At 46.2% G+C, this 19,046-nt stretch overlaps 1 protein-coding gene across 1 annotated transcript; it reads right to left on the bottom strand.

Annotated features, from left to right (window-relative positions):
• Positions 1-6,359: 6,359 nt before the first annotated feature.
• PHLDA1 (pleckstrin homology like domain family A member 1) lies at positions 6,360-18,460 on the bottom strand. The gene is made up of 2 exons (XM_069229581.1): positions 17,411-18,460; positions 6,360-9,307 (listed from the first exon to the last, which is right to left on the bottom strand). The coding sequence occupies exon 1, from the start codon at positions 17,942-17,944 to the stop codon at positions 17,438-17,440; it is 507 nt and encodes a 168-aa protein (XP_069085682.1). The 5' UTR covers positions 17,945-18,460; the 3' UTR covers positions 6,360-9,307; positions 17,411-17,437.
• Between the last annotated feature and the right edge of the window lie 586 nt (positions 18,461-19,046).

Below are 19,046 nucleotides of genomic sequence, written 5' to 3'. Positions count from 1 at the left end.
ATAGCTGGAGCCTGTCAAAGACGCTCTGTTTTCTGCTCGGCCCCACTCTTCATCTCGCGATGGCCACGGAGAAGGCAGGGCAGTGCCAGGAAGCGCTACAAACGCTGAACACAAGGCTACATGGCAGACCAGCAGTCACCATCAGTCTCTCCTCTTTTATTTATGTTTTTGCTTTTTCCCATTATTATAAAACGACCTGTGTTCAGCACTCCATGCCATTCAAAAATAAGTGTAACCGCCATATGAATTCAAGGTGAGTAAAGGTGATTTACGTGTACGAAGGGAGTTTACTCTAAACAGTTAGTGGGAGTTTATGAGCAGCGTCTGGACAGTCTCATGTTTATGTTTCTGCTTCTACTCCTCCACGGTTCATTATTTTAATTACAGTGTAATAAAGGAAAGAGAAGCCCGCATGTCCTGGGCACCTCCTTAAGTGTTCAGCCTCACTGTACCCTTCTGTCCTCTACTCACCAGCTGTGGCTTAGTTCTAAGCACCGATTTCCTGGCCAGGAAGTTATTATGAGTGGCTCAGTGGGCTAATGCATGTACTGCAGAGATATGTACTCAAATCCAAGGTCGCAGGTTCCAAATCCAGTGGTTCATCTTAGTCTTTTGTTTTCCCATGAGCAATAAAATGAGCAGGTCAGTGGCCCATGGCTACCAACTCCTAAGGTCTGATTCACAAAGTAATGTGTGCCTGTAAGTTTGACTTGCACAATTATACACCTTTTATTATGATTTCAAAACTACTTTTTGAGTTCACAAATATTTGGCCTACATTCGTAATAGAATCTACTCACACAAGTATTTTAGTGTGAGTAAATCTACTTCTAGGGGTGGGAAATCGGCTGCAAAGAGAGGTTTTGTGATAGAATTTTCTGGGAGTTTATGCAAACCCACCAATGTTCATGTTTATGGGCATTCGCAAACTCCTCTCTGACTCCTTGCTACCCTGGAAAAAGAAGAAAAATTACTCCTGGCAAGGACTGGAACAAATCTCTTCCCATGGTGAAAAAGAGGATAGGACAGCCTTGAAGAGGTTCTCCACAATGAGAAATATTTTCCCCATTAATGAGACATTCTCAGACCTCTTTCAGAAGGCCACAGAACAAACAGGTGCTACTGGGCCTCAACTATAGTGGTTGAGGCCGTGTTCCACTGATGTTTTGTATCATAGCTCTGCAAACTGAGCCAAGTGCACCCTCCCCACACTTATCTCCCAGGATAGCAAGGGTAATCAAACACTGGCTTCCCAATGAGTGTGAGAGCAAGAGCTAGGAGCACAATGACCAACAAAGAGATACAATAACACAACGTCCAGACCAATACTTATCTTTTATGGTGTTCTTTCACCAAATGCCAGTGTGCAGGAAAACTAATCTTCAGTGCTGTGCTTACAAGGACTTCATGAAAATTCAAAATGGAGTCCTGTTTCCAGTGGCGGATGGCAGTTTTAGGAGGGAGGGGGGCAGGCTGGAAGCACACTCACACTCATTTTTTCACACACACATGCACATCTATTAGCAACACTCATCAACATTCAAACATACACGCATGCACCAAACATTCATTTAAAAAGATCACAAACACACACACACTTACCTTTAGCCTCGGAGGCCCCAGGAGGGTTGGGACTGCTGCCTTCCTTCACTGGCTGTCCTTAGGTCAGCCAATGAGGGAAGGCAGCAGTCCCAACTTCGTCACAGATTGGGATGGGGTCAGTGAGACTGCTGATCCCACCACACTTTGTGACAAGGTGTCATTGATTGACACTCGCCCTGGGCGCTTCAGGGAATAAACCTGAAGCACCCAGGTCCAAGTCAATGGAGGACTTCCCTTGTCACCCGGGGTAGGGCCTCGAGGCACCTTTGCAGAGCCGAGAAGGTCACGCCCACAAGTTCAGCTCAGGTAGCCAGGAGTCTGCGCAACTCGCGCATGTGTGCTCATGGCTGCCTGAACATGAAGAGTGTCTGTCAGGCTAACCTTTGTTCAGCCTGACCGTCACACTTCACGAGGGGCAAAAGGTGGGAGGGGCGCACCTGCCTGTCTCTATGCTCCTCACTTCAGTGTCTGGATCTCCACCCTCAAACCACAGAAATGCAGACGATACACTTCCACTGTTTGGGGAAGCTATTCTCAGCCTCTGCCTTGGGCTATACTTAACCAGGGGCATCCAGAAAATATCCTGCTTTGCTTTTATATTTATTACTGTGAGCTTAACTTTAAGGGTGAACATCAGATGACATTCATGGCGGCATCTGCAGAATCTCCTTTACATGTTTGCATTATTTTCACAGTATATTGTCTCATGTAGCTATGATTATGAGGTGACTGATTCTTCTAGTGCAACCTACAGATCTCAATATTTACCTTTACACTTCCAGCCCATGAACTGATCAGCTTTAATTGCTGAATTGATGTTCTAGTAGTAGCTTATCAGTGAACAGTCTGTTTGCCTGATTCTAGTGTCTGACATGTAGAGCCACTGGAATGATGCTATTCTGCAGCTGCTGTGTTGTTCGCATAATTGTGGAGTTGCAGCATTTGCCACATATTTCATCTGCTGTTGCATAATCTGAAGATTTAACCAAACTATGCTTCTAACTGAAACACATCAAAAGTGACAAAAAAGTGAGCATCATGAGTTCCTGTGCAGTGTTAGGCCCTTCATACAGGTTGACTGGTCACCTTTCATTTGCTTATTGCTGTATTTGGGTATTAAACTGATACTAATAAGGTGGAATATTTTCCCGGACAGTGTTACCATGTGAACAAATGACAAAATAATGAAGTGATATAAAATTTGCCCCGTTAAGCCATATAATTTGCCTTCTTTTGCTGCATAATTTATGCAATCCTGTCACATAATGTGGTCCTCCCTGCTGCACAATTCCAATACACCAGCTAATACAGCACCATGCATATGTATATAATGTCGCTCTTTCTACAGATTTGCACCCTCAGGTTGCTTGCTATTTCATAAATGATCTTCTGTTTTCCTAAAACCTGGCATGAAAAATCGACATTGGCCTAAAACTTCCTATGGTTGCCTTTACTTCTTTTCAAATTACACTCTCCCTACTTTGCTTCCTCATCATGCCTCCTCTGTTGAGTACAATATACTTTAACTCCCGTGCATATTTGCCTTAATCTCTATTATTGTGCTTCTTCAAATCTCCCATCATTTCAAATATCACAACCTCTATGTCTTCGAAAGGCATACCTCTACAACCGAACAATACTGAATATTCTCTACCTCACCTATTAACCCCACCAACCATCTTCCTGAACTCCCATACCCCTCCCTGACTAATGATCGCACATAACTCCTGTTAATTTCACTTTCCTCAAAGAAACTGGAGTGCCTGCAGGGAATTGTTCTCTTAGAGTAAATGACTAGTCTCAATCACCAATAACCACTAGATTAACCAGTAACTGTTGCCATGGAGATGTGTGCTGCCTAGTGAATGCCTCACCTCGAATAGTACGTGCCATGCAAATGACACACCTAAATCTTTAATTTAATCCGCCATAAGGAAACTGGAGTAAATGTGTGGAATTATTTTCTTGAGAGCACAATGCTAATCCTGATAACTAACACTAACCAGTAACAACTAGAGTAACTACTAACCTTCTAGAGTAGCTTGCTGCTGGACATAAAGCATTTTAACGCCTCATCAGGGGTAGCAAGAGCTATATGAAAGGAATTACAATTCATTGAGCATAGGGCTTTTAAGCACCACATTAGTTGAAAATGTCTTAAATTTGGAGAAGAATCTGATGAATGTCTGCACTTCCCAAAAGACTAGATCCTCAACAGCCCCATTTTGAAGGTGGGTTTGGCAGCTCTGGAGTGGAGTGTGTCTGAACTAGAGATTTCTGGGCCATTGGACATTTTGAAGAAAAAAAAACAGGTGTGTTTAGTCTGCGAATTCATCTAGTCCTTAAAGAAGTGTCTTTTTTTATCTCAAAAGTAGCCTTCCTGAAACCCTTCTGCTGTCCTTCTTTCAATGTGATCCACGCCCAATTTTGATCATTCCCATTTGCACCCAAACTGTTAAAATGGACCTTCTAATTTCTCAATTAGGGAGATTTTTTCTTTCTTTGTGCTGCTACAATTGTACTAGATGCCTGAATTATTGAATTATTAGCCTGCATACATTTCCAAATGTGGCCAAGTGCCGTAGTTCATGTGACATGGGTATCTAAATGTCAGAAGAATGAATGTGTCACTTGAGAAAATATTATGTCAGAATGAAATTGGCATGAAGCTACTTTTCATCAGATCAGTGCTGCCTGAGTTGCCTCTCTGTCAAATTAACTTCAAAATAGGCATGTTCCTAAGCATTCAATGTGTAGAACAGATCTTCCCATGACGATGGCCAGAGGGTACCACGTGTGAAACAATCAGAACATCCTTCAGCTGCTAAAATCCCCAAGAGGACCCACTTTTGTAATCAAAGCAGACACAAGATCGAGAAGATGGGACAAATCTTTATTAAATGTGGCACAATACACCAGGGGAGATCAAAAATTCAAGTGGTAAACAACGTGTGTGGCCTCGTAGAGGGGAACCCAAAGTATCAGTGCAAAAAGCCATCCCATTTTATCATGCATATTTAAAGCAGATCTTGAAACCAGATGGCACCTGATTTGTTAGTGAAGGATCTATGTCCCTGGATGAAGGCAAAACTCCTAGAGGGAACTATAAAACTCCTCTTCACTCTCCCTGTTGGCCACCATAGGATTTAGATTAGCATCAGTTAGACAGAGTTTTTCAATCACTCTGCTGTTCATCCTACTAACAGCTGAGCAGAAGGCTTCTCGGAAGAGTGTGGAGAACAGGGATAAATAAAGTACAATGATGGAAAAACACAGAAGTTAAACATTCAAAAGAAAGCTATGATTATATTAATATGTGAGTCCCTCCAAATGTGACGATGGATATGTACATGATGAGACCACCTGGGATAAGAGAAAGGTGGGAGTTTTAAAGGATGCAGGTAAATGGCAACTAAGACATTGCTTAAATTGGTGACTGGCTTCAATTGATTCCTAAATAAAGATTTCACCAAACCCAGTAGTGGGGATTTGTATGACCTCGTGCCCAGGAGACTAAGAGTATGTGTTTCAGATTTGAAAGAGAATAAAATGTTATAAAGTGAAGTGTCTCTCTATGCGATTTGCAGGAGGAAAAAAGTCCAGATTGTCATCAGGACTGTGATTTCTTAGGACCACTGAAGACAAAAAGAAGCAAGATGTAGTCTTTTTGCTATAAAGTTCCAAGGAAATCTTCAATGGTACCTTCCTCTATCTATTTTTCCTGGCTCTGCCCACACATAATTCGGCATGTGCCTCAAACAGCCCAGACTCTGCTCCCATTAAATCAAAAGCACCTCAACTAGTCGTAGGGGCTGGCAGCGGAGTAGAGATCAGGTTACTTTTTTTTAATGAAGACGTTTTAATCAAATGACAATTCAACCATTTTCTTTTGACAATTCTGCTAAAATCATGTATGACCATTTCAGATATTCTTCCATTGTCACTTATTTTGTGTTGCATTACCTGTGCTATTCCAGATGGTGTCGCCTCAAACGGGTGCCACTCAATTGAAAAGCAGCGGATATTTGAAAATTCATCACTTTTGTGTAAAAAAAAAAAGGTTTTCTAGGCAGAATTGGTATCTTCCACCAATTGTCTTGTGTGAAAAAGTGTGCAGTTTAAATTGGAAATGTATGTGTCTGTTTGTGACCAGCACAAAAAGAAAATGATACCAACCAGCAGATGGGTTCAATGGCAGATTTGACATGTGGTAATTGTGCTTGTCTGGTCTTGTGAAACTGTTGCACCCCCATGTATCGTGGCAGGAGGTAGAATTCCATGACAGCAAATGAGGTATGAGCTACTGAAATGGAGAATATTTTCGGTTTTTAGAATTGATAAAAGTAAATGGAGCAATTGTATATTTATACATAGTGGAAGTTGCATAAACTTCACTCGGCCTTAAATTAGCCACTTTTTTGTATCCTAGAAGGATATTTGCAGCCATTGCTCCTAAAATACAATATATGGTTGCTGTACTGCAGTCTCCTCTTTAGAACAAATAAGATCTGTGTAAATGGCTGTTGCTCTGAGAAAGTATTGTCATTCAAACATGAATGTGTGAATTTAGGATGTAAACTTTAATGTGCATGTTAATTTTCTTTTTAAAATGTCTTAGATTTTTAACCGTATTGTAAGCTTTCGATGTTTCACCTAAAAATCAACTTAGAATTTGACTTTTGCGATTAATTAATCTTCTTAAACAGTGTGAATCTGGCTAAAATGAACAAACAGAAAGGATGACAGGTTGTCCAAACTCTCTTTAAATACCATAGGTATTTTAGGTGCCTCTTTATTTGAAATGGATTGCATTTTGAAAATATGAAAAATAAATCACATCTCTCAGAAATCATTTATGGGAATTATTTACATTACAACAACATAATTGTCGCTCACAATACATTGTATGGCAGAAAGCATTTGATACTTCTCTGAAGCCGGCATTTGCATACAATGATCCTGAAGAGGTAGAGCCTCTTTAAGAAGTAACAGATATAACATTTGTTATTCAATAAGCTATGCTACACAACAGTCCCAGTCAGAGAACGTCAGTGTGGACTCTGGTGGCCTTCATCCACATTGGATCCCACCTTTACATTAGTTTCTTCCACCAGAACACTGGGACTCCTTTGTGAATGCAATTTTGAATTTTCTAAACAAATTTCTTTGAGAAACATTATTTTGACATGGAGGCAAAATATCTGTAAAATCGCTTTTGTAACACTAAGTCAAGACAGAGACAAAAAAACAAGAGTTAACCAAGCAAATGCATTGCAAGGCCAAAAGCAACAAATATATCGATAGCTTGACCTAACGTTTTCAGCAAAATAATTACAAGACGTTTTTAATCCTCTCTTATTAAACAGAGGAAAGTTGACCGGCAGCTATGAGATTGATTCATATGCGCTATAAGTTGGGTGCAACGGTAATATGTACCGCCTTAATGATAAACGGGTGTTGTGTCTCAATAAAGTGATTGGAACAATAAAGCTGCCCGCCATCGGGGTCATTTCTTTTACTGCAAGTGTGCTTTGAGGCGCATTATATGAAGATAGAGGCAGGTACTACTACACCAGTAACAAATGTAGAAATGGGGCTACTGTAAGACTCTTCTCTTGTTTATTTACCAACTAAGACTATTTTGATCAATGGTTTCATTCTTCATGTGCGGGCCATTACAAACTCATACGCAGCCCGACACTCTGTGATGGATCAGAAAATAACGCATTTACATTAACCCTCCTTTAAGTTGTAACACTAGGGACGAGCAGTTGGGCAGTTTTTATAATATTGTCTTCAGACTGTTGGACAGTGAAAAACCACCAGAGAGGACATGGAGGGCAGGTTCACCTTTGGACTGTGTGCTCCTACAAGGCCTAGATTTTGGACCAATTCCCACTGAGCAAGTAATGATGTCAGGCTCTGCTTACCTGGCACCTCACAATTATGCAAAACTGAACTTTAAAGCCACCAAAACGTAAATAAAAGAGCACAGGTTTGTGCATTTCCTTTACCCCGCTTTCTATAGCCTATACTAATGGGGTACAAAACACAGGAAGATCATTAATCATAGATAATCACATCATATGATCACTTCAATGTTAAGCATGTGCTGCGGTGAAAACCACACAATGTTCTGAAGCAGCCATTTCGACTCATCTTTGGGCTTATATAATACTTAACTAATTACATATTTGTAAATTCTTCACTGAGTAGAACTACATATGCTACATATGTAGATCATGTGAATGTGTTGAGTCATAGCATGTGAATGTCATAGCATCACATGTACACAACTTTGACAGCAATGGCACCGAGGCCTATCTGGATTTTTTTCTCAATAGGTGCCTAGCAGTAGCTAACGCCACACTGTACGTTAGCCCTCTCCTCATGCAAAAGCTTTTGGACTGTAGCCATGTGAGAAATATGATTTATTATGAACAGGGCTATGATTTATTCCTTCAAAACCGCAAACCAAGCACAGCCTGGAGCATTAAGAGTACAGATTGCAATTGATACAATCAAAGGGGCAGGTGGTCTTCCACTAACCTCAAAATCTAGGGATCATTTTTGAAGATTTCACAGTTTCATAGAACCCAACTCAAACATGACTAAATCTCGCCATTTAGACAACATTCCAACTCACTTGCTGTCAGAAAGTTCACAATTACAACATATGTCAGGCGTATATAATGCTATGTTTTTTCCCTCAAAGTTAAAAATAAGATGCACCAAAAAAAAATGACCCTCAAAGCATAAAGTGATAAGTTCTATGTCTTCTTCTTTCAACTTTCTTTCAAAAGCAACCAACCTTCTCAAGATGTCATTGCAAGTATCAACTTTCAGGAGATTTTGGAAAAAGTTTTTAAAAGCCTACAATAATGAGTCTAGAAGTGGAAAAAAAAGGAAAAGACGATAGTTGGACATCCATCATCACTTTAACAATGCCATGTTGGTACTCCTCACATGAGGAGACAACACGCTGAACTAATTTAGACCCAAATCAGATTTGTCACAGTCTGTCATCTTCTTTTGCAAGTGGCAAATTGCGTTACAGTACACTGGGTCATTCTTGCATCAGACATGCTGCGGGGAAATGGATTTAACAGTGTGAGTCATGTGCCTCAGCCAACACTGAATGCGGCCTCTTTAGTCCTTCTGATGTCAGCAGCGGCATTAGCTACGCCTCCATGAAATTGGAATCATATATCTGCGGTTATCTTAAAACAGGAGGGATTTGCTATACCCTTTTGTCCACATGAGGAAAAGTTGTTATTTCTGAAAGTTTTCCAACTTAAGGGAGTCCATAATATTTTCGGTATCTTTCTTCCCTCTGTAAATTGCTTTACCTACTTTGGAAAAAAAACACAAAAGGGAACAAAAATAGTAAGTAGAGTGTGACTTACAAGTCAACAAAATAGAAGTTATGGAATGTCATCTTGTAGCAGGGTCACGTTGCCAAATTATCGTATACTTTTTATTTTTAAACGGGTCCGAAAGTAACCATAAAAGTCTTCCAAACTTGAAATCGTGCCTCTTCCTTTTTGGCAGCGAGACGTGAGTCCGCAAGCAAAAAGCTGGCTTTGAAGTGTTTTAAAATGCATTTGCCACAGTGCTATCCAAGAGTTCCCGGGCTTTGATCCACCGGAGACAGGGACTTGTTGGATTCCCAACCGATCAAGAGGGATCATAATTGCAATTCCACCTGAGAAAAGAAAGAGCCCACATTAAAAAAGAAGAATCTTGCCCTCTAACATTTCACAACTGGTGCAAATCGCTAGAAATAAAGTTTAACACTTTTATAACCAGCTATTCATTCAAAATATTTTAGCTAAAATAATGTAGAAGCACAGTACAAAATGTAAATTAAGTATTTGACCTCCTCGTGCCATTTATTTAAATGAAGAAATGCAGTTCAGATACTTATTCGGTTTAGTTTCAGGGTTAGGTGTCTTCCGTTTAGTTTGTGCGGAGGGAATGCTAGGACAATGCAACAAGAGTAACAATTCGGACTTATGTTTTAGATGAGTGTGTTATTCTGATCTCAGTTGCTTTGGCTGGGATCCCGGTTTTAGACATTGCACTGAAATCAGTAAACAGGGGATGACATTGGAGTGCCTACCCTAAATTACAGTGGCCACCTCCAATGCCATTTCCAGTGCTGGGAGCTATGAGAGCTCTGTACCACAGTTTTTCCAAGGGTGGAGCCTGTGGTGGTTCCGCCTTTGGTAAAACTAACGTCCCTACCACTCTAAACGAGGTGAGCACGCGAAAGGTAGCAGATATGGCAGCCACCACCCTGCCAACTTATTCTAAATGATGATATTTGTATTCCCAGATGTTTCTGCAGTCTGCTTTCACATGCTAATGTTCTTGGCAGGAACATTTACACATAATTTGTGAAGGTTAAAGGCACAAATGAAAAAAGTTGCCAATGTCAGCTTATGGTCCTGGATGTCAAGTACAATTGGGCTCAAAACCAATCATTGTGATGTGCCACCCAAGGCCATCTAGAACTGAAAAACACAAGTTTTTCGCCTTAGTGTTTCGGCGGGGTGTGCATCCCCATGGACTCTCTCTTATCGTTTACTTCAATGATTAACAACAATGAGATTGGACATTTTCAGGCCTGGGGAGAGGTGTGAAGTCAGCAGAGTTTAGAGGCTGCTATGATGCACAAATGACAGCACGGATATTCTGGAAACTGAATTAAGATTCTCATCTAACCTGATCGTATTTTTAAACTTCAATGCTTTGCGAAGTAAAATGCTGGTAAAGATTTTTAAAAACATGAAAAGCTGAAAAGTGGCCCTGTGCGGCAGCAGAAACATGTCTGCTGCTGCACATGAGCAGGAGAAGCATGCTGCAGTCAACGTTCAGCATCTTAAAGATCTGACAAGCAGCTTCCCTCCCCTTTTCCAAAGCACATCAGCGAAAGTAAAAAATGTAGCTCCTTGAATGATGAGTATTGTGTTAAAAAAGTCAAAAGCCGAAAGATGCCAATACTTTAAATATCAGCTCATTAAATAGATTGTTTATTTAGTCAGTACCCAATCATTTTCATGGCTCGCCCATGCTTCTTTACGGCCCACTCAAACAAAAAATCCTAGAGCCGGGCCTGCTCCAGAACCTGCATGCCCTGGATACAGCTGTCCTGGGCCTCTGTTTTCTCGATTCATCACTAACATTGAGAAAGAAGTTAAATAAACAGGCAAGCCTTTACTTAAATGTTAATTGAAGTTAAGGAACAGAAGTTACTAGGTTATCCTGCACCACCTAAGTTTAGAAGCACCTTTATTCTGTAAGACATCCTGCAGTAAAAGAGTTAAAATGTGACAAGAGTTCTTCAAAAAGTGCATTTCATTAGCACGCAGAACCTTTTTACCTTAGTACATCACATTACATCATTGCAGAGAAGTATTTTTTTAAAGCAATAGTGTCAAACATGAATTTACAAACATTCATTCTTTCCTCCACCCAGACAGCAATGTCAATAGTGAACAAAAATGCAAGTCAGTTGTTAAGTACACTCTTTGGGCTGGGTTTCAACTATACATGTAAAACATTATAATTCATTTAAAGTTTTTGTACAATGCACATCCAGAAGTCATGTAGTGTGATGTCCTTTTATAAATGATAGTGAAGAAAAGGAAGGGAAAGTGAAATTAAACAATTGCCTAGGATCACACAATTTTTAAAGTGGGGAAGCTGGGGTTAATACCAGGTGTTCTGGTTTCACATTGTGAAATTCTGACACTGGATGTATATGCTTTGCTTCAAAGCCCTGCATACACCCACCTTACCAGCACCTCTCCAATCCCCTCCCTGATTGCCAACCTGCTTGCATGAATGGCTCACATCACAGACCAAACCTGTTGGTCCCTTATTAAATGTTTGTGAGTACCCATGCTCTATCCGGTGATTAGCCGCGTTTTATAAATTCTGATTGATTGATTGACAGGCAGCAGTGAGGAGGAAACGCAAACCTCCAGAAAGCCAGCAAGTTAAAATATTGCTCCAAAAGGAGTCAAAAACAGCAAACGCGAGAAGTCAAAAACAAAACCTGCTTGCCTTCTGACACGCGGCACGCCGAGGAGAGCTGTTGCATCCTTAGCAGAACGGCTGGACAGCACACGGAAGGTTTAGGTGTTGTTGTGTGCACTGGTGAACTTCACAGATGTAAACATTAAGTCCCCAGAATGGTTAAAGGCCTCATTTGAGAAGCAGTTTTCAGGGCACAATTGGCACAATTTACAAGAGCAGCTAGGTTTTTACCCAGGGAAACAAAGCCTGCTGTTACTTCATCCCATTAATAAAATATTCCAGTAAGAGCAGCTCTGTGCTGCCAAGTGGGGAGCCAACGAGCGGTACTTGCTTCCTGGAGAGATGATATCCTGTAATTGCCTTTATTCCTGGAAACCTGGTCAACCCCGGGGTCAGGCTGGTTGCGTTTAGGCTGAACCCCGTGAGGCTGGACCTCGGGAGAACCGTGTGAGGCTTGGCCCTGGGAGAACCGTGTGAGGCTGGGTCTAGAGAGAACCGCGAAGGCTGGGCCCCGGGAAAAATGTGTGAGGCTGGGCCCAGGGAGAACCGTGTGAGGCTGGGTCTAGAGAGAACCGCGAAGGCTGGGCCCCGGGAGAAATGTGTGAGGATGGGCCCCGGAAGAACCGTGTGAGGCTTGGCCCCAGAAGAACCGAGCGAGGCTGGGCCTAGGGAGAACCGTGTGAGGCTGGGCACCAAGAGAACTGAGTGAGGCTGGGCCTAGGGAGAACCCTGTGAGGCTGGGCACCAAGAGAACTGAGTGAGGCTGGACCTAGGGAGAACCGTGTGAGGCTGGCCCTCGGGAGAATCACGAAGGCTGGACCCCGGGGGAGAACCGTGTGACGTTGGACCTAGGGAGAACAGTGAAGGCTGGGCCCTGCGAGATCCGTGTGAGGCTGGGTCTAGGGAGAACCGTGTGACATTGGACCTAGGGAGAACCATGAAGGCTGGGCTCCAGCAGAACCGTCTGAGGCTAGGCCTCGGGAGAACCGCGAAGGCTGGGCCCTGAAAGAACCGTGTGAGGATGGGTCTAGGGAAAACCGTGTGAGGATGGGCCCTGGAAGAACAGAGGGAGGCTGGGCCCCGGAAGAACCGTGTGAGGCTGGGCCCCGGAAGAACCGAGTTAGGCTGGGCCTAGGGAGAACCGTGTGAGGTTTGGCCCCAGAAGAACCGAGTTAGGCTGGGCCTAGGGAGAACTGTGTGAGGCTGGGCCCCGGAAGAACCGAGTGGGGCTGGGCCTAGGGAGAACCGTGTGAGGCTGAGCCCCAGGATTACTGTGTGAGGCTGGCCCTCGGGAGAACCACGAAGGTTGGACCCCGGGAGAACCGTGTGACGTTGGACCTAGGGAGAACCGCGAAGGCTGGGCCCTGGGAGAACCGTGTGAGGCTGGGTCTAGGGAAAACCGTGAAGGCTGGGCCCCGGAAAAACCGAGTGAGGCTGGGTCCCGGAAGGACCGCGGCCCTAGGCCGGGGTCACAGTTCATGACAACAGGCTCAATAACTCAGACTCCATGTGGTCCATTTCTTGCCCGAGGAAGTGAATGCCGAAGTCAAAGACTTTCAAGCGCACCGTTTTAGCTGTTCTTTGGTTTTCGAGAAGAGGGGCATGCTTCATATTTATTTTCATGTTTATCCACAAGCTGAGGGGAAAAAACGCCCGACAGCTCTGGACTCACCTCATTTGGAGAATGTCACCGTCACTGGACTACTTCGCACCCTCCCAACAAGTCACACTTCACCGCCTGCGCTTCGGTGGTACTCCGCTCCCAAGCAAGCCTTCAGTTCTCCTCCCAAGAAGACGTGCATGTTCGGTGAGTGTAATGAGACCACCCTTCAAGAGCACCTTCCTTCGATATAAACACATCCATGGTAGAAATGTGAATAGTTTATCTATGGGAGACACATTCTATTTATTTATTCTAGTGTAGGTAACAAATGGGGGCTGAAAGAAGGGATAATGATGTTTACCATGTAAGTGACCGGGTATGCACATGGACAGTAGCACTATCCGGTTTTCTAAGCACTGGATGGTCGTCGGGTGTACCTGGCAATAACAACATTTAAATGTCCTAAGAACGAGCCTCGGCCGCCTGGAGCGCACTCCTTGCAAGCGGGGTAACACCAGTGGACCGGAAAACACGCCAACGAGAACAGAAGCCCCCGTTTGGTTTTCGCACCAGAGAAGTAAACACAGCAACATCGCAAGTGGGTCCATGTATAGAGTATAGCCAACGCTCATCCTAAGAAAAAAATCACACACCCCAGGTTTTCACAATTCAGACCACTCTTTGGAGTGTGACCTACACATTGAGGCCCAAGGCCCTTCACCAGAAGCGAATCTCCCCCATTGTGGCATGGAGCCCTTCACTGTGGCTGCGCCTCACACACTGGGGCCCAAGGTCCTTCACTGGGAGTGAGTCACACACACTGTGTCTCAGAGTCCTTCACTGGCAGTGAGTCTCATACACTGGGGCACAGACTCCTTCACAGGGAGCGAGTGTCACAACACTGTGCCTCAGACCCCTTCACTGTCAGTGAGAGTCAGGCACTGGGGATCAGGCTCCACTACGAAGAATGAGTCTCACGCTGGCTCCCAGACTCCTTCACTAGGAGTGAGTCTCACGCTGGGGACTAAGGGCCAGGTGTATCAAAGGGATTTACCCGTTCCATGTCTATGGGAAAATGTGTTGGTACACATGGCCCTAAACTCCTTCACTGGGAGTGAGTCTTACACATTGGGGCACAAACTCCTTCATTGGGAGTCAGTTTCCCACACTGGGACATGCACTCCTTCACTGTTTGCGAGGGTCATTCTGGGGAACAGACTGCTTCAATGTGAGTGAGTCTCACAATGGGGCACAGACTTCTTCACTGGAAATGAATTTCACACACTGTGTATCAGACTTCTTCACTGGCAGTGTCTCTCACACACGGGGGCATAGGCCCCTTTACCGAATGCGAGTCTCACTCCTGGTTGCGAGGTAAGGTGACCAGATTTTGAGGAGTAAAAGCCAGGATAGATGAGACATAAAAGGACTAACGACTTTACACACTTTTATATCTGGCATGTCCCTTTTTTGCGTAGCTTTGTGAATGTGTGCCTATACATGTGTGTTTTATATATATATATATATATATATATATATATATTGTGAATGTGTGCCTATACATGTGTGTATATATATATATATACACACACACACACATACATTTACAAGACTATACATATAAAATTAGCTATGGCTTGACCTCCCACCCTCCACCCCCAACCCACCCCCACCCACTTCTCTCTGCCCCCCCCCCCTCTCTCTGCTTGGAGCAGACAGGGGACTGTGTTGCCTGACAGTGACAGATAAATTACTTTAATTATTGCATACTCTGTAGGCGTCTGTTAAAGTAGAGCATACCTTCAATGTATGCTTCCCAAGATAATCTGACCTTTGTCCCCAAAACCCCGACATATATGTAATAATTTAACCTTTGTCCCCAAAACCCCGACATTTGTTAAAAAGTAAGAGAAGCGTCGGGACACCGGGACAGTCCTCTAAAAACCGGGACTGTGTGGGGAAATCCGGGACGTCTGGTCTCGCTATTGCGAGGGTCCCAGCTCGGAGCAGTTCCGCTGCACCAGCCTCAAAAGCTCCACTGGGCCCCTCACCTCTGGGATCGCCATCGTCTGATATAACGTCCGTTTCTGGTTTAACTGTCAGACCCCAAGTCACGTGACAACGGTGGTCTCGGGGGACCGGCAGAAGCTGAGACGGCAAAGTGAGCATCCAGGAGACAGCTCTGCAATACCCTGCTCTAACGAGCACCACGGTGTGCCATCCGGGGACGTGAGGCCCCCGCCATTACCCGCTGTCTGCTCTTTGTGATGCCCTTTGAAAAGGGCTCTTTTCCTGACCTCGCCGGGGCGCCAAAGCGCTTAATGTGTGTGCCTGTCTCTCTACACTTGTATAGTTGCCCACTGGCGCTATGTTTCTTCGACCCTCTTCGTGTCAACATAAAAGCGCTTCATAGCACTTGTATCGTGACCCCCGGCTCCCAACCAGCTTGGTGCTAAGAGCATCTTACCCCATATCTCTCCGTAGGGCGCTAAAGACGCCCTGTGCGGCTATGGGTCTTCGCCCCTCTGTGCCCGGCGCTACAGGCTGGCGGCCTCTCGTCTGCGCTCGGTGAAAGCTACGGTAAGATTATAGGTGGGCGAGCCATGGAAACCTCACGCCAGTTTTGAGACAGATGCCTGGCACTGCTAGTTCGATGTCCTCTTGCGACCTCGAGCCGAAAACGAGCCAAAATGTAATGGAGGCCATGTGGCCTGGTGGCCGCAGCTGCTGCCCATGCAACATAGGGAACAAGACTCCAGTCTCGGCCTGGTTCGGTATCCTGTGATTCCCAGCAAATCTTCGAATGCTGAAAAAAGTGTAACATAGTCTGTGTCTGTTCTGAATGGCAAGATGTGCCTACCATTGCGCTTTAATTTTATCCAAGAGTTAAGGGAGAAGCATTAATCAACCTTTAATATCAAAATTAAACACCCATCTAGTGACCAAATTGCACAGCTTGAAAATGGAAAATCTAGGCTCAAGCCAGGCTTCTCTTCTTGACCAAATTGTGTAATTCTAGGCAAATACTGTACATGGCCTGGCCTCAATTTTTGTTCATTGTCACATATGGCAGCAGCTTCAGATATGCGACTATAGGACGCGCGCTGTACAAAAACCTCTAGTGTGGTTGATTTAACAGATTCAAATGTTCCTCCAAGTATAATAAGAATCTCAGAAACACAGGCCAGAGGTCAGGGGTTATGAATGTTTCTAGGTTCATGTTTAAAAACTCTCCCTCCTCAATCAATCTGCTGTACTAAGGTGACGGGATTCCTCTCCTCGTATTGAAGCAATGCACTTTTCTTAATTTTGTAAACACACTGTCATCTTCTAACATTATGCCTGTTGCACGATTTACATGCCAAATATTTTCAAATTGGACTCGTGCAGGGCTCATAGTGAGAGCAGACTCGGCCCACCGTGTTAGTTTGTGACATTCTCCTACGTAACCCTCGGCTGCGCGGTCCTGTGCTCAGCGGGCACCTCCTGTCTCTCTGTACAGTGCTTGGTTTCTATGCCTCCTCTTCCTGTGCAGCTGGGCGGGCATTCCCTGGCATCAAAAGGTCTCTGCCCTCCCCCCATCCCCGGGCTGCGCTATGGGGGCTTCTAGCAGTATATGACATTGCACCCTTTCTCCACAGCGTTACAGTCGAGCAGTCGTGAGCTCGCTTTTCACCCGTTGACACAAAGTGCCTGTGCGGCACTAACTGTGTCCAGCGCTTAAGGCGCCCTATTTGTCATTGGTCCTCTAAGCGCTAAGCAGGTAGCAGCGTGGCCCTGTCCTGGCCCCAGCAGACACGCCCCAGCGCTATGCGCCTATTTCTTTCTCTGTATAGTGTTGGGTGTCTGTGCCCCTCTTCCTGTACAATATTACTGGTGACCGCAGTAGTGAGCTTCCCCTATTAGTAGGCGAACGGTCCCTGGCGTGGAATGCCTATGCTCCTTCCCTCTCCCTTGCGGCGCTATAGGTGCCTTCTGGCGGTGTGTGTCATCTCACCCTTCCTGAACAGCGCTACTGGCGAACAGCTGACAGCTTGGTTGTCTACGCTGGCACTATGTGCGCCTGCCACCCTCTCTCTCTCCATGCACAGCGCTCCAGACGCTCTTTAGCGCTATATGCCGCTGCTCTCTGCGCGCCACGGTCTGGAGTGAGCCTCTTACCTGCGCTCGGCGGGCGCCCCCTGGGGGCTACGCGGAGCTGGAGGCGCTGCGGGCGCGGTGCAGTGGTCTCTGCGGCGGCGGGAGCTGCTGAGGCTGCTGCTGAGGCGGACCCGCAGGCGCCGGCGGCTGCTGCTGGGCCAGGTGCTGCTGCTTGTGGCGGGTGGACCTGACGGCCAGGATGGCCTGCCGGTTCTTGTACTGCACCATCTGCAGCGTGATCTCGGCGTTCCAGCCCTGGTCCTGGGGCCCGCGGAAGTCCACCTCGCGGCCGCCGGACATCACCACCGTGAAGTACACGTACTTGCCCTTGCGCTCCACGCAGTCCACCGTCTTCATGTGCGAGAAGTGTAGCTGTTTGACGCGGGGCGGCGCCTGCTCGGCGCCTTGAGGCGGGGGCTCGGGCAGCTTGGGTGGCACCAGCAGCAGCCCTTCCTCGGTCAGCAGGCAGCGCTTCTTCTTCCACAGCTGCAGCAGGCCGTCGCTGCGCTTCTCCAGCAGTCCCTCCTTCACTACCTTGCAGCCCCCCTCCAGCATCCTTTCATCGGCGGTGAAACCGTGCCCGGGTCCAGCCAGACGCGCCCTGCCCGGAGCTGAGAGTGGTGGCCCAAACCCTGAGCAGAGACACCCTGCCCGGAGCAGAGAGTGGTGGCCCAAACCCTGAGCAGAGACCACAAGAGACACCCTGCCGGAGCAGAGAGTGGCGGCTCAAATACTGACCAGAGACCAGCAAAGCGCACTGCCCGGAACAGTGGTGGCTCAAACCCTGAGCAGAGACCACCGGAGACACACTGTCCAGAGCAGAGAGCCAATGATAAATCCTGGGCGGAGACCACCAGACACACTGCCCAGAGCAGAGGGAAAACCACCCTCAAGCACCCCGAGTCGGGCAGAAGATGCAGAGCGCACAGCTGTGTGCCACCGTCTGGTGCCCGCCCTGTGCCACCGCACAGCCTGCTCCTCGCCTCTCCCGGGGGAGTTCCAGCCGCCTCCTCTCAGGCTAGCCCTCTGCCCAGTCACTGACAGGATCGCCTCGCATCACCTCCTTCTCGCTTTATAAACCCCTCCCTCACCCACCCCGCAGTGACACCCGGCGGAAGGAGGCGGCCCCGCCAGCTGCAGCCCCGGAGCCCACGCCAACACACGTGGCAAATGTCAACCTCAGAGAGAGGCGGTGCGGGCAGAGGCGGGGGCCAGCCGGATAAGGCGCCCATTCACTCCACGTGCCCAATTAACCGCAGTTCGCTTCTGAGTGCGGGGCTCGCTCCCCGCCACTCCGGGGCAGGTGCTGGGGGCACGGGGAAGGTGTGGGGTCGGGCGCAGCTGGTGGTTTTTCTCTTTTTTTTCTGCTCGTTCCTTTCGCCTGGAACGAATATGCTCTCTTTGGAGCTGCCTACATTACGCACCTTCAGTATCACCTTCACAAGTCTCACACCTGCGTGCACCTCATGTGCCACCCTCACAGTGGTGGATCTCGCACCAACATAGAACCACCCACTTCACGTGTGACTCTTCCAAGTGGGGATGCCACACCTCTATGCAAGCACACACCTGCCGTGCCACCCTCTATGGGTGTGAGTTTCACACCCGGGTGCTATCGCACAGCTCATACACCGCTTGCCTGTGATGTGTTTGTCAC

Source organism: Pleurodeles waltl, chromosome 4_1 (genome assembly GCF_031143425.1).
Source record: "Pleurodeles waltl isolate 20211129_DDA chromosome 4_1, aPleWal1.hap1.20221129, whole genome shotgun sequence".
NCBI lineage: Eukaryota > Metazoa > Chordata > Amphibia > Caudata > Salamandridae > Pleurodeles > Pleurodeles waltl.
The sequence above is the reverse complement of the archived record's forward strand: the minus strand, read 5'-3'. Positions and strand labels throughout refer to the sequence as shown.